This window comes from Spermophilus citellus, assembly GCF_964194105.1.
Source record: "Spermophilus citellus genome assembly, chromosome: 7".
NCBI classification, from domain to species: Eukaryota; Metazoa; Chordata; class Mammalia; order Rodentia; family Sciuridae; genus Spermophilus; species Spermophilus citellus.
Window position 1 is genome coordinate 25,642,069 of NC_138188.1, and position 27,353 is coordinate 25,669,421.

A 27,353-nucleotide genomic window follows, 5' to 3' on the forward strand; every position below is an offset into this window, starting at 1 on the left:
TCAGCCATTAAGGAGTTTGGCCACCATGGCCTTCCAGAGGTCTGGGTACCACCTGAAAAAAAATGTTTATGAATATGTATTTTTCCCCACTGATGTTAAGATCTTGTAAATTGGCCCATGCTTTAGAAAATTCAGAACTTGCACAGATGGAAGCCACAGAAAAACATCTTTGTTTTGGGTCGTAAAATGTCTTCTGGTTAAATATGATTAAAAAGCATCTCATTGTTGAGTCTCTTTTACTGAACTAACTAAAAATTACAAGAACAAGAAACAAAAGAACTCCACCTTCAACAAAACTAACAAACACCCCTAAACTGAAATATAATGAATAAAGAATGGCCTCCAAGTTCAGGAAAATCAGTTCAGGATGAGGGAGGTTCCTAGGCAGGGAAATTTGGTTTTATGGAACCAGGGCAAAGAGCTCAGAGTCCAGAGGCCAAAACAATAACTTCATCTTGGACTGGTTAGCAAAGCAAACATACCTGGTGAATCTTAGAGAGCATCTCTGAACTCTATGTGATGCCAAAGAGTAACTGGGGCTATGAAGTTGCCTAAGGAATTGAGCAGAATTTGGCAGATGGGGAGGGACAGATCATGGGTTGCCTGCAGTCAGGACAATGGAGAGACAAAGGAAATTCAAATATATTTAATTGGTATCCCTGGAGAAGAGAATAAAATAAGTGGAACACAGAAATATTCAAAGATACAATAGAAGAAAACTGCATCTGCTGAAATAAAAGAATACATAAGTCTTTAGTCTGAAAGGCCATACTGAATTTTAGGAAAAATAGAGTACTCAATGCAAAAACATAACTTGATGTACCAGACATGATGGTGTATGCCTGTAATCTCAGCTACTCGGGAGACTGAGGCAGGAAAATCACAATTTTAAAGTCTATCTAGGCAAGTTGGCAACACCCTGTCTTAAAAGAGTTATGTGTGGGGGCTGTGGATGCAGCTGCCTTTAGTTCCCAGACTGTAAAACAAGACATAAGAAAATCCACATATCTTGTTGAAGTTACCAGACTTCAAAAAGAAAGAGTTCTATTGCATCCAGAGGGGAAAAGTTAATATATCTATAAAGGGAGAAAAAACAGGCTGGCCTGGAGTGCTCTCAACTAGAATGACCAGTGATAGAAAAAAGGAATGGACATATTTGCAGAGTTCTCAGGGAAAGATTGTAAACTCATAATTTTATATTCAACCAAACTGTTCAAGTTTAAAGGTCTCTCGAAGAAATGTTCAGACATTCAAGTACTCATATTGTATGGTTCCTATGAGTTCTTTCTAAATGAATAAATGAATGAATAAATAAAAAAGACTTCTAGATATAAACTCCACAAGACATAAATGGTAATGATAATCATACAACAAAGTACTTAGGCTAGGAGGATTGTATCCACCACTCACTCACCTCTAGGTAAGTCATCTTTCATACAAGGCCCATCACAGGCACCATAGAACAAGAGACATTCAGTCTTCTAAGTTATACTGAGCTCCTGGCATTTGATGCTTCAGCTTTCTTATGCCCACATCCAGCTTTTATGACTCTGGGAAAGCCATAGGATGTAAGTGAAAAGGGGATTGAGGGAAGGGCAAAGGTAAATACTACATGAACCACCACTGTATAGCCTTGGATCTCTTTCTAGGAAGAGGAGGATGAGCTTGGTCTGAGATGGGCCTGCCTAATTCTGAATGAGACACTCTAATAAGCTGGATGGATATCACTTGAGGTAGGCCTAAAGGTTTGGTTTTATTCTACATCACAATGACAAGTCCATGGCCTTTGGGCTTAACTGAAGGCAAAGATCTTTCCCATTGATCCTTCCCAAACCTAGTCCTCCAGGATGTTACTACCAATTAATTGGAGTTAGTGGAAAGTTTCCCATCCTTGCTCTGGATTCTGGAGAATGGCTGGCCCTGAAGGAAACCAAAGCCAAATCAGATTATCCTGAGGGATATTCTCAACCTAATAAACCCACTTAGGTCTCAAGGCTGGGGGATGAAGTTCCCAAGGCTTGCTCTTATTGAAGTAATAGTTGGCAGCTTCATCTGTCATATGTTTGGTGGCAGCAATACTTGTTCCTATTAGGCCCTCTTGCCACATTGTCCCTTGCTGATCCAACTGCTGTCCTATTCTTAACTCTCCCTCAGCAGTAGCATAGCATCCAGAGATAAATGCTTTAACCACATTCTCACTGGCCCAAAGAGACTGGCCTGCAACCTCCTGAGACTTGTTTGGCAACAGAAAATTTCTGTCAGATGCTTCAGAGTGGAAAGGATGAGTGAAAGTGGTGTAGGTACCTATACAACACTAATGTTCTTTCATGTGGGTTTGTCCACCTAGGAGTGTGAGCACTTGTATGCCCAAGTGCATTTGTATACACCTGCTGAGGGAGCTATCACCAGGCCAGCATTCTGCTTTGTCCTTACCTGTATTAAGGAGGAGCTGACTGCCTGGGTTACTCTGGGGTATTTTGGGTCTCAGAAATTTACCCTCAGAGTAGGGCTGCAAATTAAAGGAACTGGGAAGTTAGGAAATCTACCACGCGGCCTGCGCAGTGGTTTCATTAATGAGGTTCTAGGCATAAAGTTAGTTAGAAGAGATCGAAATAAAACACACAGACCAGTTACCTTATTTATATTGCTAGGTCCAAGACGGCTCACCTCTCTGGTTCCCACCTCTAGCCGCCCAGCAGGGCAGCGAGGATTACTCTGGGCTAGCAGGAGAGAGAGAGAGTGAACACGCCGGGGAGTAGCCTTTTATTTGGGGAACAAGAGATTCAGGGGAGAATTCCATCCAATGAAGGTTGAGGGGGGGCTGCACTCCAAGGTCAGGGTCAGTGATTGGGTCCCCGGGGTCAGTGGTCAGGCACACCCCCACATGGATGGGCTCTCTCATCAGGAAAGGGTCGGGAAAGCTTCGACACAGCCAAAGCGCCTCAGGCCCTTAACGGGAGTCACCCAATCACGTGTCAGAATGCCCCCCCCCCCCACAAGGAAAGAAAGATGTTAGCTTGTTAGGGAGTTCCTCTTGTAGCATGACCTCCTACTCTTCCCAGGAATCCTAGGTGTAGTATCTTCCCTCCACAGCCAACAGGTCATCCCCTACTTCAAGATATTATGTGACAGGCACTGAGCTCATGCTGCCAACTTCTTGTCAAATCACAGCTTCCTTCTGAGCCTGAGTGTTATGGAGACACTCATCCCTGTGCTGTTGCCATTAAGGAGCAGATTCTTTTTGTCTCCAGGCAATCAGGAAACATGGTGAAGCCAACTCTTGATGGTATGGGGCCTCCCTGTCACTGACCTAAGTATACTGTCCATGGGGAGGGCTGGGGACAGGAGAGAATCTGATCTGGGCAACCAACAAAGACTTTAAAGACTCTTTTAAAGATCGAGGATTGGGAATTTAAGAAGTTCCTCAGTGGTGGCCTCCAAACTAGGACATGTGTGGCAGAGGGTGGGGAGAGAGGGAACAAGGCAGAGAATATGAAAACTCCTTTTTATGTTTATTTTCTAGCTCATCCTTTAAAACTTTTATATTTGGGGAGGTGTTTTATTAATAGTAGAAATGTATGTAATTAGTAGATAAATATTCATATATTGGAGATGCAAGTTTTATTGACAGGGGCACACCATTGAAGAGGCACAAGGCCTCTGGCCAGAAGGCTGGGTAAAGAAATATTTTTCTTGCATAAAAACTGGAATTTTTTTCTAAGTCAATTTCTGAATTTCCACATCCATTCCCAAGAGAGGAGCTTCAGAATATAGGATCTGGATCTGGCATCCATCTTTCCACAGCTTCTGTTTCTCTACCTGTGTGTGCAGGGACCACTGGGGATAGCCCCAAAGGAAAGAGTCCTCTCACAGCATCTGCCCAGCCATAATTGCCTATTACATAAAGGTCATCCATGAATTTATCAAAACCTTGTTTGAAGCTCTAGGGTTCTTCCAGCTGCTCTGACTTAGAGAAACAGTTTTCATAAGTTCACTAACCACCTCCTGGTGACCAAAGACAGCTTAAATGATGTGAATCATTTATCTTTGAAATGTTCAACTGGAGATGGTAGGGGGTACTCTCTAGAATGTTTCTGTGAGGAGCTCATTTCCTTCTGGACCATCCCCCAACTACCCCTTCCCTACCCCCCACCCCCCCTCCACCCCCCCCACCCCCCCCACCCCCGCTCCACACTTCCCTGTTTTTCCTTCTAGTCTGCTTCAACCCTAATAGGCCCTGAAGGTAGCTACCATAGCAGATTCAACCTGCTTCCCTCTGTGGATTACGGCTACATCCCTGCCCTTACCTGGTATCTAGAGCATCTTTTAGTTACTAGAGCTTGTGAGCCTCATGTCTTTTCCTGGGTGTTTCTGACTATTGTAGTCTAGTACTGTACTGCATTGTAGTCTAGTACTGTAGTCTAGTCTAGTACTATTGTAGTCCCAGTACTGGTCATGGTATGGGAGGTTCTGAAGATTGGTGAGAGAAGCTGACTGAATTTGCTATACTCCTTTTCCTGCAGCCTTCCTGTGACCAGGGTGACCCTTCCCTGGCAAACCATGTTAAGATGGTCTCTAAGCCGTTAATAACCCTAATTGTTGAAAAGAAGAAAAACTGGTAGAAATCATGGAATTTCTATTATTTCCCTTTCTCTTCCTTTCCTTTTCAGTGTTGGAGAATGAACCCCGGGCCTCATGCATGCTGGACAAGCATTCTATCACTGAGCCACGCCCCTAACCCCAAATCAGGGAATTTCTATGTCCTCTATCTTTCTTGGCCACCTTTAAAAAAAGTTTGTCTCTTTTTTTTTGGTGGGGGGGCGGGTACCAGGGATTGAACTCAGGGGCACTCAACCACTGAGCCACATCCCCAGCCCTATTTTGTATTTTATTTAGAGACAGGGTCTCACTGAGTAGCTTAGCGCCTCACTTTTGCTGAGACTGGCTTTGAACTCCTAATCCTCCTGCCTCAGCCTTCAGAGCTTCTGGGATTACAAGGGTGTACCACCGTGCCCAGCTAACAAAGTTTATCTCTTGATAAGGTATTCTTAGTTTCCTTTTTGACTCCCAGCCACTCTTTAATCGTCACTCTTCTTCCTTCTCCCCCAGCCTCCTTCTCCCTATATCTTTTCTGCTTTATGCCCGTGTCCCTTTCCCGGCCCTCCTCAAGTAATAGGATTCCCTGAGGCTCCTAGAAGGAACAGTGGCCTCAAGGGGCTTCACTGCTAAATCCATGACCACCAGACTAAGTCTTTTCTAGGATGAAGCCTATAGACACCTCCCTCTCCTTTTCCCTGCTCCCTCCTTTCTTCTGCTCAGCAGCCATATTATCCTGGAGACTTTTGTGTGTGCCCCTTAAGGAGGGCCTCCTACAGGGCTTACCTCTTCCCTCTTCATGCTGTTCCTATCACCCTGGCTCACATGAGATTTGTTCCCAGTCATGACCCCTGAGATCCACCATGGTGGACCTTTTGTACCGCAGGAGAGGAATCTGGCTCCTCCCCAGATGTACTGGATTGAGACCTTTCTGCTGTATGGCCCTCATGGATGTGTAGATTCATCATGGCTCATGACATCATTGGATGCTCTCCCTCACAGAAACTTCTCTACCCTGGGGGGTATTTTCTTTTGTCCTCCTTTCCCTGACTGCCCTGTTTCTGGCATCTCCTCTATTCCCATAAACATTGGTGCTCCCCACAGGTTTTCCTGGACTACTGCTCTGAGGGTGATCTATATTCCTGAAATTACTGTGACCTGAACCCTTAATTCTCCCAGATAAAAATTTCTAGACTGGTCTGAATTGAACCCCTGAATTGTGACCCTTCCTATGTCTCTTGCCTCCATCCTTATTTTACACAACCAAACCTAAACTTGTGATTTCGCTCTTAAGCTCCACCAATTGCCTTCTCTCCCTGGGTTCCCAATTTCAGTTAAAAAGAACACTCCTCCCTGGAGTTCAAGCCAAAACACCCCTGCTGTAACCTCCCTTCCTCTCATCCTGTGGACTGTCTGCTGGACTATTGCCTTATCCTCACACAATTCCCTCCCTCTACCATCTTCTTCTCCTTGGCATAGAGCAAACACCTCCTGTTTGGAAACCTTAGAGACCCTGCTGTCTTGGCCCTTCCCATTTTAACTTTGAGCTTCTCAATTCATTCAGGTAGTTCAACACACATTATTGCTGGGAACTGTTCTAGGTGTTGGAAATAGCAGTGATTTATATCTGCCACAACTGCCATGTACAGCCACCTAGATGAAGCATTCTTTAACATGACTCTGGGACTTTTCCTATGCTCTTCTCTCTGCCTAACTTGCCCTTTCACAACAGGAAAAATAGCCCATCTTTTGAGATCTAGTGTAGATGTCTTCTCATCCAGAAGCTGTCTGAAGCTTCTGTCTTCCCCCAGAACATGCAGCAATGTGTTTTGCAGTGATTTGTTTGCACATCTGTTTTTAATCTAAACTGGAGGCTCCCAGAGGACTTGATCTCTATCTTTTCTAAATTTTTATTTTAATTAAATATTGAATTGGTGTTTATCAAGAATATAAGAACATTTGTAAAATATGTATACAATGTAAAGAATAACAATACAAGGAACACCTGGGGATCCAACTCCTCTTGTAAGAGATATGAAGCCTTTATACCATAAATACCTGGAACTAAACCAAGCATCAGAAAACGTTTCTGAATGACTGAAGGTCTGAATTAATTAATTTATTAATACTTGTCACTGGAGTCATGACCCATGAGATCCACCATAGTGGACCCTTTATACAGCAGGAAGGAATCTGGCTCCTCCCCAGATGTACTGGATTTGGACAGGGCTTGGGCATTTATGATGTGTGGCCCTCACGGATGTATGGATGTGTAGCACTTACCAAACAACATAAATACAGTAGCAATTTTTTCTGCAAGTCTCTCAGTTGCAGAGCAAGCTCCAGGTAAAGTGGTTATAACTGAATGATGTCACTGCCCTTTCTTAGGCCCACTTCATGAGCTCACTATACTGTTCACACATCTTTTTGTTCATTTTGATATGTCCACTGAGTATCCTCAGTGCAAGCACAGTGCTGGGTCCCTGGAATACAATGGGGAGCAAAACAGTCAGAGATCTCTTCCTAGGGAGCTTCTATTTAAGTAGCTCTTTAAAAAAAGAAAAAAAAGAATCCAAAGAACCTAAATTATGGTGCTTCCTACCCCTCTAAAGCTATACTGTGCTTTTCTGAAGGTAGTGTGGGACCGTGGTTAAGGATATGGACTGAAGACTCGAATGTTAGATTGCCAGCCCTACCACTTGTGAGTCATCATGGATTTGCTGGGCCCTTAAGGAAGGCCTCCTACAGGGTTTACCTCTTCTCTCTTCATGCTGTTCCTAGAAGGAACACCTGGAACCACCCTGGCTTTGTAGCAATTTCCTTGTCTGTAATAAGAGCAAAATGGATTCCACACCATGAATTTGCTGCGAGGCATAAAGGCATTAGTATGTGAAGAGTGGCTAGTGGTGAGTGGCTCACAGTGAGGGCTCAGTATCATCACTGTTATTGTTAGCAGAGAATTCTCTGTGGTAGGGGAGACTTGCAGCCTGCAGCCTATGAGGACCCTACTATTGTTGCTACAGTTTTCTCTCACATAGAGTTAGTTCTAGAGAGGGACTGAGTGCCATGCCAGGAACTTGCCATATTTCCTCAGCTCTAAAACATTTTGAGCCATGTATTACTGTTCTGAGCCATGATGGATCTATATTCCATCCATTCAGAATATACAAATTGAGCATCCAGTTTGTGCCAAGCCCTGGCTCTGGATAAAACATCTCCAAAAAGACTATACTATGATGCAGCATTGAAATAAAAAAGTCACCATGTACACAGAAGATTGCCTGTCACTTATAAGCAACACAAATAGAGTAGCAATTGCTAAATTTTTCAGAAGTCCTTGAGGAGCTTGGAGAGAGGGTTATAGCCCTGTTACATGTAATAAAGGGCTGTTAGTAGCTTCTGATTAGCCTTCAAAGGCTACTTTTAAATTCCAGCCACAAATAATTTAAGTAAAAAATTAAACTATTGCTGGGCATGGTGGCACACACCTGTAGTTCCAGCAACTCAAGAGGCTGAGACAGAAGGATTCCAAGTTCAAAGACAGCCTCAGCAATTAGGAAGGCCCTAAGCAACTTAGTAAGACCCTGTCTCAAAAAATGAAAAGGGTTGGGGTGTGACTCAGTGGTAAGTACTTCTGGGTTCAATTTCCAGTACCCCGCCCCCCAAAAAAGGAGGAGAAGGAAAAGAGAAAGGAAGGAAGGAAGGGAGGGAGGGAAGGAGGGAGGTAGGAGAGAGGGAAAGGAAAGGAAGGGAGGAAGGAAGAAAGAAAAGGAAAGAAAGAAAGGCAGGAAGGAAGGAAGAAAGAAGCTATTAATTTAACCACATGGGAAACATTTCTTTTGGATATGTAGAAATTAGTCTACTGAAAGGCCCTAGAGGATCCCCCAGGTTCTGAGTGTGGGCCAGAGATGCTATGGCCATCACTATTCCAGGTTTCCTAGCTGGTGGCAAAGATGGCTCAGAGGGTTTAGGCTCAAACTCTTAATGTTTTACCAAGAATGCTGTTGGTTGATGAAAGGAATTTTCAATGGACACTTAGTGTTTCTTTTTTCCAGAAGAGTCTGTATTAGACTGAGGATATATTTCTCCAGTCCTGGTTTCTTGTAAGGGAAGAAGGACTTCAGAGGATCTTGGGGTGGGCCTCCCCATGTGGGCTTCTCATCTTCCCTCTGAAATGGCTTGTCATAGGGTGTTCTACCAGTTAGCTTCTGTGTCTTTTTGGTGAGCAGATGGTCTTCACATACTGAATCTTTTCTACCAAACTCCTCAGGGACTGGGGCCACTGGGGCAAAAGGGGTTAGGACAAGCTCCTCCATAGGCAGCCACAGCTAGGCCACTTTAGTGCCTCTAAGAAAGTCTGTCCTGGCTCCTGGGTGCCAGCAGCTGCTCAAATGAATACAGCACAATGTAATATGCAAGGTCTCGGGAACAATAGAAAGTATTGCCTTTGACTTTTTGTGCTCAGCCTCATTTAAATTGGAAAAGAGGAAAATTGGCAGAAATGAACGTAAGTTGGGTCAAAGCAGAAGGAATATAGGAGTTCCTCATGAAACTACTCAACTGTACTAGCTCCTTTGCAGCTGGGCCAAGTTGAAATGGACATGGGTATTATGTACATTGAGCCTCCCTCAGTGGTTTTTCAAGGGCTAGATCTCAAACCCCACCCAGCCTTGCACAGTGGAAAAATATTTCATCCTGTTTTGATAGGCTTGGTCTGGCATCAGGCTTGCTGGAGAGCTCTTTCAAAGTTCCTTTGAAAACAGACAAACCAGGGTGTTTGCATCAACTTGGAGCATCTTAAAAATGCAGACCTTACCCTAGACTCACTGAATCAGAATCTGGTCTTTATCAGGAGATAAAATGGGGCACTCATGATTCTGCCATGTGGCCTGGTGCTAAGGGTTCAAGTGAGAGATGCTTGTCAAGTCTCAGTACAGGGTACAGCAAATGGTGGCTGTGATGATATCACTGGGCAGAAGAAGGGTGGTGATGGGTATTGGCGGGTTCACTAGCTTGGTAGATGCCTCTGCAGGTTGCTTCTCTAAGGTTTGTCTCTAACAATTATTTTCAATGTCATTTCAGTGTTTCCCGGAGACTGGACCCCAAGGAGCCCCTGGGTAGCCAGAGAGCAGCTTCCCCAACCCCAAAGCAAACTTCTGCTACTACTCCTGGCCATGAGAGCCCCCGGGAGACAAAGGCACAGGAGGTTGATGGTCCCAGCAGGACGCTGCAGGTAGACAGCAGGACGCAGAGATCCGGGCGGTCCCCCTCAGTGTCACCGGACAGAGGCAGCACCCCTACATCACCCTACTCCGTCCCCCAGATTGCCCCCCTTCCCAGCAGCACCTTGTGCCCTATATGCAAGACCTCGGACCTCACGTCGACCCCCAGCCAGCCAAACTTCAACACCTGCACCCAGTGTCACAACAAGGTCTGCAACCAGTGTGGGTTCAACCCTAACCCTCATCTCACCCAGGTAACCACTGCGCCGGCTCCCCACCTACCCACATCTCATTATGATGCCTTCCCTGATTCCCTTCCTCTCTTCCGCCAACTATCTTTTCCTGGTTATTTCCCTCAGCATCAGCATATTTGTTCTCCTGACTGGCGAGGGGTGGTCCTGGCTCCAAGATGTGGCAGCAGAGAAAAAAACCTGGTCCTATATCTTATGAGGGATCTCTACACCCTGAAAGTGTGAGCAGAGTCCTAGAGTAGAAGATGCTTTCTTATTTGGTCCAAGTTCAGTCTGTAAAAATGCCCTTGGAAAAGACCAAAGACCGTCTTATGGGCAACTTCATCCATTGGTTGCTCATTTGGAAAAGGCTATGAGCAGCTGGAGAACCCAAAGAGAGGCAATAGTCCTGGCCCTGGGCCTGCTTTTCTCCTTAACAACAGGCCTGGAGGTGGATGCTGATGAGGGGAGCCAGCTTTTAAGGGAGACAGGAAACTGCCTTCCAGCTGGGCTCTGGGAAGCTCCTCCTCTGGACTTCAGTTCCAATTATCAGGGAGCCTGAGGTAGTAGAGCAAATACCCATTCCCAGAGTGGAAATGAAGGCTGGAGGGGACAAGCCTTCACAAAGGATGTCATTGTACTCTCACCAAGAGGTTACTGTAGGATTTTTTCTGAGAGTTTGGCCTCTTTTTTTTCTCCCCCTGGAGGACTCTAGGTCCACAGCCTTATCCTTGCTTTGTTCAGGACTCTGCATTGCTGTAGGATGCCTTGCAAATCCCTTGGAAACTCTCATTCATGATCTGGGGGCTTGGGTGCTCCAATGTATCAACTGAGCTGGGGCCATCCCTTTGAAATGAACTGAGTAGGTTTGCTGGCTTCCTATCAATTATCTGATGTAACCCATAGAAGTCTCTGATTTTCCCTGCAAGTCTTTGCCCTTGGACAGGATAGAGAGTGGCTAACTGCAGGCATCCACATGAGCACCTCTGGGATTTTCAGCAACTGGAACCATTTGGACCATGTGAGAGGGGGGCTGAGTGAGAATAATTGTTCACAGGTCAGGCTCTATATATGTCATGAGGTGCTGTGGGTGTGGGATGTGTGGTTTGTGAGAGATAAGTGCGAGGTTCCAAGGAAGGAGCTGTTGGTGTGGGGAGATGATTCAGTACATTTGGAGTTGCTCCTGGAGTATGGAGGCTTCCTGAGGAGGCGTGCATGTTCGTGATTATTGCATCTGTGATTAGAAACAGGCCCATCCCTGCAGTGATAAGTTAGGTAAGTGTTTGCTGTTCAGTATTGAGAACAATGTGATTAAGGCTAACGAAGCTCACCTGTGTGTTCCCACCAGCAAGAAGCCAGAAGCACATGTTCTCACAGAAACAGGGAGGCTTGGCAGGTGACACATGCCCCTGTGAGGAACCCCTACTTGTACTGGCCTCACCCCTCTGTGTTCCAGATACCCTGAGATGCTCACTTGTGCCACAGCCCCTGATGGAGTGGGTGGAGTTCAAGAGAGAGCCAAACAGGGTGGCACAAATCTCCTGGCAAGCATCCCAGCCCTCACCATACCACAGCCTCTGTCTCCAGGCTCCCACAAACCCAGCACCTTCAGTGAGTTGGGAAGGGAGCCAGCTTTTGGCTGTGCCTGGAAAAACAGCTGAGTAGGAGGACCTTGGAGATACTCAGTCCATCTGCCTTGTTGTACTGGGAGGAAACCAAGACTCACGGCCAGGAGAAAAAGAGTGCTCCAACTTACTTCAGATTCACAGTTCTCAGTCAAGTAATTCAAGCAAATCCTGGGCTGGACAAATGAAATCGTTCTTTTTTTAAAAAAAAAATATTTATTTATTTTAGTTCTCGGCAGGCGAACATGAAATCGTTCTTTACTGTGAGATTTCTTAAGGCTTTAGCATCCTCAGGGACTTTAGGAGCTCCATAACAGAGCTAAAGTTGGCAACCGTTCCCAGACTTGTTTTCACAGAGCCTTTTAGGGGCTGCTGTTCCATGGCACTTAGTTTAGGAAATGCTGACTTAGTTCATTCTTCATGTTCACACCTGGTAGATGCCCTATTCTGTCATGGTCTCCAGGCACACTTTTATGTTTCCAGAGTTGGCTTTCAGTGGTGTTCCTGTCAAGGAAAACTCTGCTTGCACATTTTCCTGAGGCGCAGCAAAGTATAATTTGCAAGGCAGTGAAGTTGCCCTTTATCTGCTAAGAGCAGACTCAGCTCCCTCGTCATGTGATGAGAAAACAAATTTGCAGGTTTTGCTCACATACATGCTGTTAGATCTGTCCTGGGCATTATATCTATTTTGGACATTTTAACTTGATATTATGTCAACCAAGAAGGCTTTTCTAGGATTGCCCTGGTGTCTCTGGACTGAGCTCTCATCTGGCCTGAGGTTCTGTGCATGTATAAGGGATTGGTTCTGAAGTCAGGTGCACCTGGGTGGCAGGGGATCAGAGCGATCAGCTTTTTCAAGAAATCAACTACATCACCCACTTTGAAATTACTTTTTAGGAGGGCCCAACTGGAGTAGAAAAGGGTAGGGCACTGCCAGCTCCAGCACACAGGCACCGCAGATGCTAGCCATAGGGGTGCATCATGGAGACCCTATCTGGGGTGGGGAGTATACCTAGAACTGCTAGTATGGGAATGCTAAGCCCTAGTTGAGGAGACCTGGCAGCTTGGGTTCTTTGTCCAGCAGGATACTTTGCTTTCCACTGTATAGAGGGAGATACCTAGCAGTTCCAGGGAGAAATGAGGGCCATACAAGTGGCATGGAGGGTTTCACAACCTTTCTGAGACCACTAATGAAGTTCCTTTTGGGTCTTTGGATATGTAACCATGGAAAATGGAGTGTTTCTTATATGTGTTACAAGCAGAGGCTCACTCGCTAGTGTGTGACTCATATTGCTGCATAGATCAGGAGTAGGATAGAACTATTTTGTAAGACCTGGGGATGTAGCTCAGTGATAGAGCACTTGCCTTCCAAGTGCTGGATTCTATCACCAGTGCTGGGAAAAAAAATGAGTACATAAATTAAAGAACTGTTGTGTGAATTGCTGTATGGAGATCAGTGAGTAGAGGGCAGGGCAAGAACTTGGCACTACTAGGCAATGGTCACCATGACTCAGCGTTCTTATATCTCATGGCAGCTGTCAGGGTCTTGTTACTTTAGGAGGTACTATAGAAACAGGAGACCAAGAATGGAGATGAGAACTACCCACAGGTAAACAGCCAATCCGGCTAAAAGCAGTGTCGACAACCTGGAATTACTGTTTTCCTGGCCTGTAGGCCCAAGCTGCTTCTGTCAGCTCGAAGGCTGTTGGTTGGCTGCTATACTCTTACAGACATGATGCTCACTATTGTGTCTGTGCCAAGATTGGCAGGTTCTTGAACCTCTGCAGAGAGGAGGAGGTCTGCCATGTATTTTGATGGGTTTCTGAGTGAGCGAAGCACATTAAGACTGCATGGTAGGGGCTGAGTTTGTGGCTTAGCGGTGGAGCACTTGCCTCACACGTACATGGCTCTGGATTCAATCCTCAGCACCACATAAAAATAAATAAAGGAGATAGAGCTATTGTGTCTAACTACAACTGAAAAATAAATGTAAAAAAAAAAAAAAAAAGACTTCATGTTAGCCAGGTGTGGTGATGCATACCTATAATCTCAGCTACTGGGAAGCCTGAGGCAAGAGGATCCCAAGTTCCAGGCCTGCCTTGGCAACTTAGTGAGATCTTATCTCAAAATAAAAAATAAAAAGGACTGGGGTTATATCTCAGTGATAGAGTGCCCCTGGGTTCAATCCCTAGTACCCCCTCCCCACACACAAAGACTGCATAGAAATTGGGGAAGGAGCTCAGAGCATACTCCCTATTTACAGCCAAAGGAACTTCGGGTCTTAGGAAGTCTTGGCTTATTCTGGATCATTCTGGAGCAAAAGAGCTGGCAACCCAGAATCAATGGCTCCGTCTCCAGTTTTCTTTCATGTTCTCCCATCCATGGCCCACTGTCACTCAGGCGGCTGAGGCTGGTCTGTAACTAATGGAGCTGAGCCAGCCATTTTTCTTGGTGGAACCTGTGTCTTTCTGGATTTCTCCAGTTCTGGTAGCTCAGGCAGGTAAATAATTTCACCTCTTTGAAACCACGCAGCAAAAGATTAGGGAGTTTCTTTTGGGAATCTGCACATTTCTTATCACTCACAAGGGACCTCCCTCTGACATCAGGAGGCCAGAGGTGTTATTATTCAGTGCCCAGTGATAAGGAAGAAGCAGGCAAAGTTCTCCTATTCTGTTCCTCATGTGGGGTTTGAGCAAGTACTTGTATTCCTGAATATCAGAATTCTCTGAAGGAAAAACAGAAGTCCAAGGACTGGCCTTAGTAGCTTTGCTGATGCCCTTTGCCAGCTCAGGCCTGCTAGTCCACTTCTCCAGTCTTCAGAGAATTATATTTGGGCCAGCCACTCCTTTTTGCACCAGGAAGTAGGCTCTTGCTGCTGTTGTCAGAACTCTATTCTGGTAGCTGGGGGTAGGAGATAAGGCGTGGGCAAACACCAGCTGGGCAGAGGATGGGAAGGCGAGGTGGGGTAGGTAGTGGGCTGGGAGTGAGCTGCAGGAGACTGTGAGCAGAGACCTAGGGTTAGCACAGCCCACTTGTGTTGGTCTCAGAGCCACCCACAGCACATCCAGATGAGTCTGTTCTTGCCCTCAGAGCAGCAACCCAGGAATGAGTACTGTGCAAAGATATGGCTGCTTGTATATCTAGGCTGAATCCTCTCAGAGCGCTACCTGAAGGGGGCCCACAGTCTGTATCTGGGAGACTCATGCTTTGCCCCAGTGGCAGGCAGCATCCCCAACCTGCCAGGTCCAGCAGTCCATCTGTTCCCATGCCTCTTGCTCTAGTCAGACTTATAAGCCCCTGTAAGAAAACTACTAGAGTCTTCCCTAACCTGTTCCAAGGTTTGGACTCCACTGAGACCACGCCAGGGATGTTTAACCCACCGTGCTTCCTACCTCTACCCTCATGGTAAGCCTCCAGCAGAGGCAATTATCCAAGCTGAGTGGTATGGAGAAAGAAGAGAGCCAACACATGGCTATGTGCCTTTCTCTCTACTGCCAGCATCCTACTCCTTTCCAGCAAGGGACAGTGTACCAGATGGCTTGGGGGTGGTGCTTTGAGTTCATCACAGATTTCCTCTGCCCCTTCCTGGCCACACTGCTACTTGGGCCACTGAAGATTGAGGAGCAGGTGTTAGAAGGATGTGGGACCTGCAGTGTGTTGAGGAGAGACAAATTTGTCCTTTTCCTTATCTTCCCAGGAGGAGGTATCTGTACTTGTACCCAACCTTCCCTTCCCTTCCCCCAAATAAAATGGGAGTAGACCTCCAGGTGGCAGGCCCTTCAAGAAGCTTTTGACCCACTTTATGTCTAATCTTTAGGCAGTTTGCCTTAGAGTAGCCACTTTGACCCAAACAAATTTTAAGTCAATAGGGAAATGCCCTCAAAACCTCAGCTAGCTCTGAGACAGGTATCCTTGATGCTAGTTCACGCCCTTATATGTGTCCCCAGGCTGACTATGTTCCCAAGAGACAGGACCTTGGGCTATTTGCTTGAACTACTATCGGGTGAGGCTAGAGCCACTGGGAATATGTGAAAAAGACAACTATGCTGGAGTAGTTTGGTGAGTAGAACCATCAGGCATGAAACTCTGCTTTGTAGCTGTAAAAGAGGCTATACTTTTGAATGAGAATGAATGTGGAATTAATTCAGAACAAAAAATATGAAAGTTTATTCCTAAAACTCTTGTTTTTGTATGTGAGAGCAAAGGAAAGACAATGAAAACGGAATGAAGATAGTAGAATAAGTAAATAAAGTATGGGTGGAAAGAAAAGGAAGAAGGCACAAGAGGGAAAAGGCAGTATAGGGAGGTGAGAAAGAAAAAGCCAGAGGCAGAAGGAAGCATAGGATAAGAAAATCTTAGTAAAGCAACCATTTTGGGGCTGGTAACATTTTTTTGTTAAGATGGACACAATACCTTTATTTTATTTTATTTATGTGGTGCTGAGGATCGAACCCAGTGCCTCACAGGCCGGTAACCTCTTGGTTTTGCTATTTCTTCTGTCCAGCCTTTCTCCTACTTGTACCTCCCTCCACAAATGCCTTTTGAGTCCTTTTGATAAGCCAGGAAATGTCTTGACACAGGAGAAATAGGCAGAAGTGAAGCAGACATGCTGCTCAGCTGTGTGGAAACTTCAGGCCAGTGCAGGAGGCAGCCCTTCCACCAGTAACCACATAAGCGAACACACAGCCACGCCTGGGGAGGTCTAAGAGGGGGTGAGTTGGTGCAATACTGAGAGGAGACTCTTGGGTGTTTCTCCAAGGAGGGGCCATTAGACTGTAGAGCCAGGTCTAGGATAGCTGAGATGCTATAAACCAGGACCAGAGGACATGCAGATTCTTCTGGATCTGCTGAGGTCTCCAGATGCCATCTCAAGGGTTTTTAAAAGTGGCAGTAAAAAGATCAGATGTATATTTAAAACCACCACTCTGATGGGACCTTCAAATAGCCAAAATAATCGTTTTTTTTTTTTTTAATTTATTTTTCAGTTTTCGGCAGACACAACATCTTTGTTGGTATGTGGTGCTGAGGATCAAACCCAGGCCGCACGCATGCCAGGCGAGCGCGCTACCGCTTGAGCCACATCCCCATCCCCCAAAATAATCTTAAAAAAGAACAAAGTTAAAGGACTCACACATCCTGATTCAAAACTTACTACAAAGCTATAGTAATCAAGAGTGTGATACTGACATAAAGACAGACCTACAGGGCTGGGGTTGTGGCTCAGTGGTAGAGCACTTGCCTGGTACATGTGAGGCACTGGGTTTGATCCTTAGCACCACATAAAAAATAAATAAATAAATAAAGGTATTGTGTCCGCCCACAACTAAAAAAAAAAGACAGACATACAGATCAATGGAATACACTATAGATATAGAAATAAGCGTCACATATATGATCAAATGATTTTGACATGAGTATCATGATCTTTCTTTTTTTTTTAAGATAGAGTGAGAGAGGAGAGAGAGAGAGAGAGAGAGAGAATTTTTTAATATTTATTTTTTAGTTTTCGGCAGACACAACATCTTTGTTTGTATGTGGTGCTGAGGATCGAACCCGGGCCGCACGCATGCCAGGCGAGCGCGCTACCGCTTGAGCCACATCCCCAGCCCCGTATCATGATCTTTCAACAGGGAAACACAAAAGGCTCTGGAAAAGCTGGATACCCACAAGCAAAAGAATAAAATTTGGCCCTTACTTTATACCAACTATATATAAAAATTCCAAATGAACCAAAAATCTAAACATAAGAGCTGAACTAAAAGTTCTTAGAAGAAAACATAGGGGAAAACTTTATGACATTGGATTGTGCATGGATTTCTTGGATATGACATCAAAGGAACAGGCAATAAAAGAAAAATAGACAAATAGAACTTTGTAAAAAGCTTTTTTAAATTTATTTTTTGGTTGTAGTTGGACACAGTACCTTCATTTTATTTATTTATTTTTATGTGGTGCTAAGGATCGAACCCAGGACCTCGCACGTGCTAGGCGAGCATTCTGCCACTGAGTCACAACTCCAGCACAGGACTTTGTAAAAATTTAAAATGTTTGTGTATCAGAAGTAGAAAAGAGGCTGGGCAGGACTGGGGTTGCGGCTCAGTGGTAGAGCGCTTGCCTTGCACGTGTGAGGCACTGGGTTCGATCCTCAGCACCACATAAAAATAAATAAATAAAATAAAAGTATTATATCCATCTACAACTAAAAAAAAAGAGGCCAGGCATGGTGGTGCACACCTGTAATCCTAGTGGCTTGGGAGGCTGAAGCAGGAGGATTATGAATTCAAAGCCAGCCTCAGCAACTTAGTGAGGCCCTAAGCAACTCAGTGAGACCTGTCTCTAAATAAAATACAAAACAGGGGGGCTGGGGTTGTGGCTCAGTGGTAGAACGCTCACCTAACATGTGTGAGGCACTGGGTTCAATCCTTAGCACCACATAAAAAAATAAATAAACAAAACAAAGGTATTGTGTCCATCTACATCTAAAAAATTTTTTTTAAAAATTCAAAAAAGGTCTAGGGATGTGGTTCAGTGGTTAAGTGCCCCTGGGTTCAATTCCCAGTACCCCCGCCCAAAAAAAGTAGAAAGGAAACCCACAGATTGGGAGAGAATGTTTATAAATTATATATCTAATAAAGGATTGATATCCAGAATAAAGAGAGAGGTCCTATAATTCAGCAACAAAGATACCAGGAGCTTATCAGAAGAGCTCTCAATGTCTTGCTGGTAAAACAACACAGTATAATCAGGTGGACTTTCCCCCCACCCCCAACATCAAATTATTAAAAAAAAATTTTAAACCTACAGAGAAGTTGAAAATATTATACAAGGAATACCCACAAATCTACCACATCCATATATAGTTAACTCATTACTCTTTTGATTTTATCATATCCTCTGTCTCCATTTTATCTTTTTGTTGAATTTTGAAGTATTTTTTAGATATCAGTATACTTCCCACCAACTACTTCAATAAGCATATCACATTAGCTGGAGTTCAGTTTTCATTTAAAGTTGTTTTTTAGATAAATCTTGCATATAATGAAATGTACAGAGCTTAAATGTACCATTCAGTGAGTTTTGAGAAGGTAATCAGGTGGGTCAGCCCTATGAGGGTTGTGGGTCATCTGCAGTAACAATGTGAGTAGGTTCAGTGGAAGCCTGGGAGAAAAAGGCCAAGGACTTTTGAGAAGGAGAGGCCAGAATGAAGGGGCCTGGAGGGAAACAGAAGCCAAGAGGGGAGAAGGGCAGGGTAGGATAGCACAGCTAAGTGTTCCCAGAATTTTAAAGAGAGGTTGAGGTAAGTCCAGGGAGTGTATCCTCTGGATAGTGGGACTAGGCACCAAGAGGAGCATGTATGGGGTAGGTGTGGGGAAGTTGGCTGATCCTGAACAGGGTGTATTACTTGGCATAGTGGAGAGGCTGGGTGAGAGCAGAGGCTGTCCAGAGCAGTGTAGAAGGAGTTGAGGAATATGGGGAGGTGGAGAGGCAGATGTGACCAGAGACCAGTGAATGGATGAAGAGTCTCCCTTTGTGGAATTCCAGACCCATGAGGCTTTCCAGTCTCATGGAGCAATTAGGTTTCACCCCACTGCACAATTCCTAGCCTCAGAGATGGGGCAGGTTTCTAAGGTCTCCCTCAGGGCCCTGGATTGACACAGGCCATGCCCAGCTAGTACAGCTCTGGATGAATGTGTCCCCACCCTTTAAGAAGGTTACTTGTGGTGCTTGCTACATATCTGAGATCAGGCAGCTGATAGGTAAAGCAAATTATTTGTGAGGTGAGACAGCAGGTACAGGGTGATGTGTCCAGGGCTTTGGGAGTTTGAGGGTCTAGTCATTCCCTCTGGCCTGCCCTAGTTTTCAGGGGCCACAGGGGATGGTGGGGGTGGGGTGGGTTGTGCATTCTGTTGAGACCTGGCCAATGACTCATAGCCCAGAAGGACATGGAATCATACTGGCCAGCAGAGCCCTCCCAGGAGCCTCTGGATTAGGCACCATCAGGGAAGGTTCCTTTATGAGCTGTTTCTGCGATGTTTCAACTTGTACCAAAATGGAAAGCATGAATGTGGCATCAAGTGTGATGTCAGTGCTGAGTGATCTGACACACTGAATGCCTGCTCTCCCAGGGAGGGCTAGGGCTCAGAGGTAAGCTGCTGTTCTTCACAAGAAGGAAGGCTGAGTGATGTATATCAGCAATACTCCTTCCTTGCTGGTAGGAGCAGGAGGGAGGGAGTGGGAAAATAACCTGTTACTGCTGGGGCTTTCAGAAGTGTCTAGTAGCCTTCTGGCAGTGAAAAAGACTCTACCCTGGGAGCATCCTGTCCAGATATGGCAAGTGAAGCTGAATCCCACTGTCTGAAGCTGCAAGTGTCCCTGCCAGGAGGGAAGATATAGAATCCTTCCCAGTACTGCATCTACTCTCCTCCCTGCCTCAAAGCCTAATGGAAAGAACAAAAGGGAGTGACCACTGCAGAAATTACTCATGGCTGCTCATTCATCTTCAGGTTTACAGAGGCCCTGGCCTGGTCCCTAACTTCTGGTCCATTGGGGGACTCCTTAGCTGACCTTCTGTGTATTAAATAGTTTGACTGAGGGGTCTGGAGTTGTGGCTCAGTGGTAGAGCACTCTCCTAGCATGTGCAAGGCCCTGGGTTCAATCCTCAGCACCACATACAAATAGAGGTATTGTGTGCAATTACAACTAAAAAATAAATAAATTAAAAAAAATAGTTTGACTGAGGGAGCAACTGGGAATAAGAAAGACTCTTCTCCAGGAGAAAGTTCTCTCAGAGCCACAGAGCCCACTGGACCCAGCCTTTCCAAACTCCAGAAGGCTCTTTGCAGAGTGAGCAGGGACACTACTTAAGTAGGGCCACATAAGTCACATTCACATGGCTTCTGCTTCTTCTGCCTCCTAGGACACCTCTTGACCCTGTATATCACACAGAGCTTTCCCATCCTTATTGCCACCCAGGCCCCTACTGGACTAACCCTAGTCCTCCATTAAGGTTCCTGCCAGCCCACTGAGGTGGTGGGATAGGAACAAGGCTCTGACTTCCCAAGGGCAATTCATTCTTCTTATCTATATATGTGTCTGTGTGTGTGTTCATGTGCACACACAGATAAGCAGAATGAACTGTCCTTGGGAAGTTTCACTTTTTTCTTCTTTTGGACGGTACTAGCATTAAACCAAGGCTACTTTATCACTGAGCTACACCCCCATCCCTTTTTATTTTATATTTTGAGACAGGGACTCACTAAAAGTTGTCAAGGCTAGCTTCAAATTTGCAGTCCTGCTGGCATGATAACAGCTACTGTCTGTGAGAGCCATCCACATCAGTATAGCTCAGGAAAATACCCCTAGCTCCACCTCTGGGTCCTGGGAAATTAGGCATAAGGCCCACAAAGCTTCTGGCCAAGTGCCACGTCAGGACAGCAGAACCCTAAGAGGTTTTTTGTCATGCTGGTTAGTCCCTCTGATTGGAGAGACAGCCAGCTTGGAAGGTGCCTAGGAGCCACAGGATGTCTCACTGTATAAAACTAAGGAAGGCTGTAACTGGTCCCAAGGCCAGGGAAATCTGCCATAGGACTGTCCATTTATATACCCAGCCTGCATATCATCTTTCTCTATCCCCCTAGCATGGGGGTAAAGGATCTTGAAATAAGGAAAAAGAGACTGATGTTGGGCCCCTTCCAGTAAACTCCTAGGGACTCATAGGGGAAACAAAGAAAGGGAGGTCATGTGAGTTCAGAGAGCTCCCTCAGCCAATGTCCTCCTCAGGAGGGCTTGTGTGCTGGGCCTGTCTGCCTGGGCCTGAGCCTGGGAAGGGCTGGGGGAGGACATAGTCAAGGCTCCTTACCGTCTGGAAGAGGTTGGATAGAAATAGCTGTGCCCATCTGGGAGATGAGTCACTGAGGGGCGTTGCAGCCATTTCTCAAAGAGATTCTATTTTAGGTGAGATGCCTGTGACACAACCTAGGTGATGGGGGTTGGGGGTGGGGGATTGCTGGGAATCCAGAAAGAAAGTTTCTAGTGATAAGTCTGGGAGTTTTAGCACATACCTTTGTTCAGCCCTGTCCATGACCCAAGGGAGAGTCACCCCAAAGTCCCAAGACAAGGAGACTTACCTCCCAGGTCCCCCTTCCTTAGGAAGTCTTGCCTTATGTCATGCTGCAGCCCCCAGGTGAATTACAGAAATGGGACCTTGGGTGTGGCTGAGCACCCACTGCAGGAACTGAGTTTTTGGCTGCTACCCTGGGCTAGAGGCTGAGGGAAAATAACCCTCCCAGAGTTCCTCTCAAGATAAGCAGAGGGACTAGGGATGTAGCTCAGTGGCAGAGTGCATACTTAGTATGCACAAGACTGTGCACGTGTGTGCACTCATCCAAACACACACACACACACACACACACACACACACACACACACAGAAGCAGAGTGGACTGCACTTAGAAAGTCCCCTCCCTTTTTTTTTTAGTAGTGGGGATTGAACCCGAGGATACTTTACCTCTGAACTACACCCTCTCTAGCCCCCATTCTTTTTAAAATATATTTTTAGTTATAGATGAACACAATAGTTTTATTTATTTTTATGTGGTGTTGAGGATTGAACCCAGTGCCTCACATGTGCAAGGCAAGTGCTCTACCACTGAGCTACAGCCTAAGTCCCTATCCTAGCTCTTTTTATTTTATATTTTGACTCAAAATCTTCCTAAAAATTGCCAAAGTTGACTTTAAACTTACAATCCTCCTGCCTCAGCCTTCCAAGTAGCTGGAATTATAGGCCTGATGGGAGCTCGAACTTTTTAAAAAATCATTTTTATTTTTAGTTGTTGATGGACCTTTATTTTATTCATTTATTTATATGTGGTGCTGAGACTTGAACCCAGTGCCTCACACATGTCAGGCAAGTGCTGTACCACTGAGCCACAACCCCAGCCCAGGAACTCGAACTTTGATGGGAGCAATCCTTTCTTCATGCAGAATGAATTTTCTAGAGGGGTCTTTAGACTGGCTTCTGGGGACTGAAATGTTTTATCTTTGGCTTTCTCTGCCCCAACATAGTCAAAACATTCTTGAGTCCTAAAAAGCACATGGTGAGTTAGCAGTTACCAGCTGGAAGTTTGCTTCCCATCCCAATGTTCTTAGAGTTTCTAAAACCAGGCTTGGTCTTTGGGAGGCTCTGACAGTGCTTTCAGGTGCAACTTGTAGACCCCTGACTTGGCCTACATGAAGCCAAGTGGCCTTTAGGAGAGGTGGGACTGCAAAATGCCCAGTCGGGGGACCAAGAGCTGTCAGGGCTGTCAGGGTCAATCTATTCAGCAGCAACACTTGCTGGCCTGGTAGCCACAAGAGCATGTTATTAAGTCATCTCAGCCCTTGTTTTTCTCTACTTTGAGAACAAAATGAGAGAATGCCTGTGATCATGCTGTCTATGGTGCTTAACACTAGGGGATGTTCTCCAAAGTGCAGCTCTTAGGTACTTCTTCTGGACTGTTGGGCAGAATGCCTGAGCCCAGACTCCCCACCTGGCAAGTCAGCCCAGAGCAGCAGCAGCAGCAGCATAGCAGCCCTAGGGCCTAGTGGCAGAAAGCAGGGCTGGAGCACACCTGACAGTAAACAGAAGGGGCCTTCTCTCCCAAAGACAGGACTGGATTTGTGTGTGTGTGGTGACTGCTACTAGGGCGCATTCAGATTCAGAATCTTTGGCTGCAACTACAGACAGGGGAACATCCTTGGCTTCCAGCTTCAGCTCATCAAGGCACCAAATCTGGTGGCTTTAGCCCTGTGGAAGCTGTGCTCCATATTATTAAATTGTCAGGCTTAATCCCACAAGTGAGCCTCTCTGGGATGAGCCCTGGTCTGAAACACACACTATGTTCAGGCCTGAGAGCACCTGTCCACTCAAGCTCAAGGGCTGGTTTGGGGGATAGGAGATACCCAGTAAACAAATTAGTAGATAATTTAGGGAAAAAAGGAAGCACTGTGAAGAAAAAAGTTGGGTGATGTGATGGAGAATGCCTGGGGTATATTCTAGATTGTGTGGCCATGGGAGGAAGTGATAAGGAAGTAATGCATGATCTGAGAGACCTACACAGTGAGCTGAGCCAAAGGCTCAGAAATGAGCAGCTCCAAGGACCATTTGGCAAAGCAGGGGGCCCAGTGGGTCTCCAAGGGGAAATGAAGAGAAAAAAGGCCAGAGAGAAGGAAAGGCTAGGGTGGCTAATGGGGCCATGGTAAAGAGATCCTGCAATATAATGAGAAACTGTTTAGAGGGGTATGCTCCGATTTACAAGTAGATTTGTTGGAGAGGGAAAAAAAATAGTATTAGCTCATGTAACTAAGTCCAAGTGTAGATTTAAGGGAAGTAAATAAAGTCATCAGATCAGCTCCTTTCTCCTTTTCTTGGCTTCACCCACTGTCTGTTGATTTAATTCTTAGTATCTCTCTTTACTTTGGGAGATAAAGCTGTGACCACTCCAAGTCTACATCTTCTGACTAGTAATACAAAAAGAAAAAAGCTCCTCTCCCTTGTTGTTTATTTACCACATTGGTGATATGGAAGGCTCTGATTGGTCCTGGTGGTAAATCACATGTCTTTGATTATACTGGCTCATGGCAAAGGGAAACTACATGTTTAGCAATATGTGTTATTGTCTTGGAGGCAGAAATCATCCAATTTTCTTTAAAATTTTGTCTTTCTGGGGCTGGGAGTATAGCTTAGTTGTAGAGCACTTGCCTAGACCCTGAGTTCAATCCCCATCCAAACACACACACACACACACACACACACACACACACACATACACACACACACACACACAAATTCATCTTCCTTAAGAAAAACAAAAGTTTTATTTTATTTTTACTTAGTCACTTACTATCACATTACTTTTCCGTACTTATTCTACTCTCCAGATTTTTCATTATTTATCTGTCTTCTCCAGGACAGGAACCATGATTTCTTTCTAATCCCCTGTGCCTCCCTCTCTTACCTATCACTCTCCACTTACTCATTTTGCAAACTTTTATCAAATACCTATTGTGCACCAGGCATTGCCCTAGACCATGCCTTCCCTCCTAGTTTATATTTTAAAAGGTCACTCTGACCGCTGTAATGGAATGGCCAGAAGGAGAGTGACCCATTCAAAGCTACTGGGATCTCCCTCCCACAGGAGGATGGTGGTAGCCTGGATTGGTGAGTTGGGACTTAGAGATGGAATGCTGTACACACAAATCTGAGGTATAACTTCTGGGCAACAGGGAGGACTCTGGAGCAGAAGGTGTGGCAGGCAGAGGGTTGATGGTTGATGGTAGGATGGGGAGGGTTGGACTACTTCTGCTCTGCCACTGTGCCTGGCAGCAACTAAAGGGCAGGGACTGCCTCCGCCCTGTCCCCTGGCAGCCCAAACACACCTCAGTGCTAAGAACCAAGCAAATGGGGATTGCACTGACCTGGGCCATGAGCACCACTGATACTAATCACAATGCTGACTGTGCTGCTTCTCTTCTCAGGTGAAGGAGTGGCTCTGTCTGAACTGTCAGATGCAGAGGGCTCTGGGAATGGACATGACCACTGCACCTCGCTCCAAAAGCCAGCAGCAGCTACACTCTCCAGCGCTGTCTCCTGCCCATTCTCCAGCCAAACAGCCACTGGGGAAGCCAGAGCAAGAGAAATCTCGTGGCCCTGGGGGACCACAGCCTGGCCTCCACCAGGTTGAGACAGCCAGGGCCACCTCAGCACCGGGGCCTGCCCAAGCAGCTTCCTCTTCAGAGGTGGGGAGGGTGTCTCCTCAGCCCCCTCTCCCCACCAAGCCTTCTACAGCTGAGCCCAGGCCATCTGCAGGAGAGGCTCTGGCCAAAAGTGCCACTACAGTGCCCTCTGGGCTTGGTGCTGGTGAGCAGACCCAGGAGGGCCTCACTGGGAAGCTCTTTGGGCTTGGTGCATCACTGCTGACCCAGGCAAGCACCCTCATGTCTGTGCAGCCCGAGGCTGACCCCCAGAGCCAGCCTTCTCCCAGTAAGGGACCACCCAAGATTGTTTTCAGTGATGCCAGCAAGGAGGCTGGCCCAAGACCCCCAGGCTCATGGCCTGGGCCTGGGCCAGCACCCGGAGCCAAAACTGAGCCTGGGGCTAGAGCAAGTGCTGGATCTGGGCCTGGAGCCCTGGTGAAAACTGGGGGAACAACCAGTCCAAAGCATGGCAGAGCAGAACATCAGGCAGCATCCAAAGCTACTGCCAAGCCAAAGACCACGCCGAAGGAAAAGGCCACCTGCCCACTGTGCCAAGCTGAGCTCAATGTGGGCAGCAAGGGCCCAGCCAACTATAACACCTGCACCACCTGCAAGCTCCAGGTGTGCAACCTGTGTGGCTTCAACCCAACGCCCCACCTGGTAGAGGTAAGAGATCTGAGTCAAGCATGCTCCCTTGAGCTTTGTTGAGGACAAAGTCCTGAGGCAATGGGGAACATGGGAACCAGAAGGAGTGTAGAGAGCTGAGTTTGCAGCAGTTGTGGGACTGGCTCTAACAGCTAATGCTGAAGAGGGGCTATACTCCCTTTCCAGCCCCTGTCTCAGGCCTTAATACTTTTACTCAGTGAACTAACTGGCATAGTGAATGAGGTTAATGGTGCCTATTCCCTCTGACTGGCTGACCAGTGCCCTGTGCTGGCCTTCCTATTTCCAGCTACCGTGAGCATTGCCTGATGAAAGAAGCCAATCTCCCCTGCTTAGGGGAACCTTTCCTTCCCAGAAAGAACCTGAGATCCCATCCTGCCCTTCATCTGTGACCCTCACAAGAGAAGGGGGTTGAAGGGCCGTGGGATAGAGGATTATACTCTATGTCCAGGATTGGGCTGCAAGCTTTTTCATAATGAGGAAGACCATGTCCCACTGCCCAGGCTCCAGCTCAGCGTGGCTGATGGTGGAACAGTGGGTAAGAGTACAAACAATCACTGGCCCAGAATGGGACAAGAAAAGAGAGCAAAAAAAAAAAAAAAAAGAGCAAAAAAAGAAAAAAAGAAAAGAGCAGTGTGTTGCCATGGTCTCTCTACTAACTTATTCCGATTTCCCTTGAGCTAGGCCTCCATGGGGCCCATGAAAGCTATCCAATATGACTAGGAAGACTACTTTGGCCTCCACAAACCTTATGTTCCAACATGTAGGAATAGCTAAGCCTGAGCAAGATAAGTGACCTCTTCATGTGATGCCCACTTAGACCTCTGGCCCCATACTGCTACCTCTCTGAGCTCTAGGTCCAGTGGCTCACTGGAAGACAGCTTGCCTGGCTGGTAGAGCAGGGAAGTGTTTACCTAGGGGCTTACCACAGCTGACTGTTTTGCTCAGATACCTCCAACCACAAGCTCATTGCTGGTCAGGTATCCTGATGGGCTCCTGAGCTGGCTTGGCCTAGAAGATCCTTGTCCCCAAGAGACTTCTCAGTCCATTGTTTTCTCATTAAACAGGATGTGCACTGAGAGAAGGGAAAACTACTTCTGTCCAGGAGTGTAAATGTTCCTGGCAGCTCCTTTTGGCAGCCCCTGAAATAAGCCACTGGCAGTGCCGAATCAGTTGAAACAAAAGTATTTTCGTCACATGCTGACTCTAGATGATTCTGGATTCTGATCTAGGTTTCTCATTAGCTGCTTGCTCTGGCCTTCTTGGCCCCAGAGCTTCTCTTC

General features: G+C 46.2%; 1 protein-coding gene across 1 annotated transcript in view; it reads left to right on the plus strand.

Annotated features, from left to right (window-relative positions):
• The window catches only part of BSN (bassoon presynaptic cytomatrix protein), a 100,489-nt gene that overhangs the window by 48,548 nt on the left and 24,588 nt on the right, over positions 1-27,353 (plus strand). Inside the window, exons 2-3 of the mRNA XM_081302473.1 lie at positions 9,679-10,072; positions 25,189-26,073. Of these exons, the coding sequence (XP_081158599.1) occupies positions 9,679-10,072; positions 25,189-26,073 (1,279 nt within the window). The remainder of the gene's footprint in view (positions 1-9,678; positions 10,073-25,188; positions 26,074-27,353) is intronic.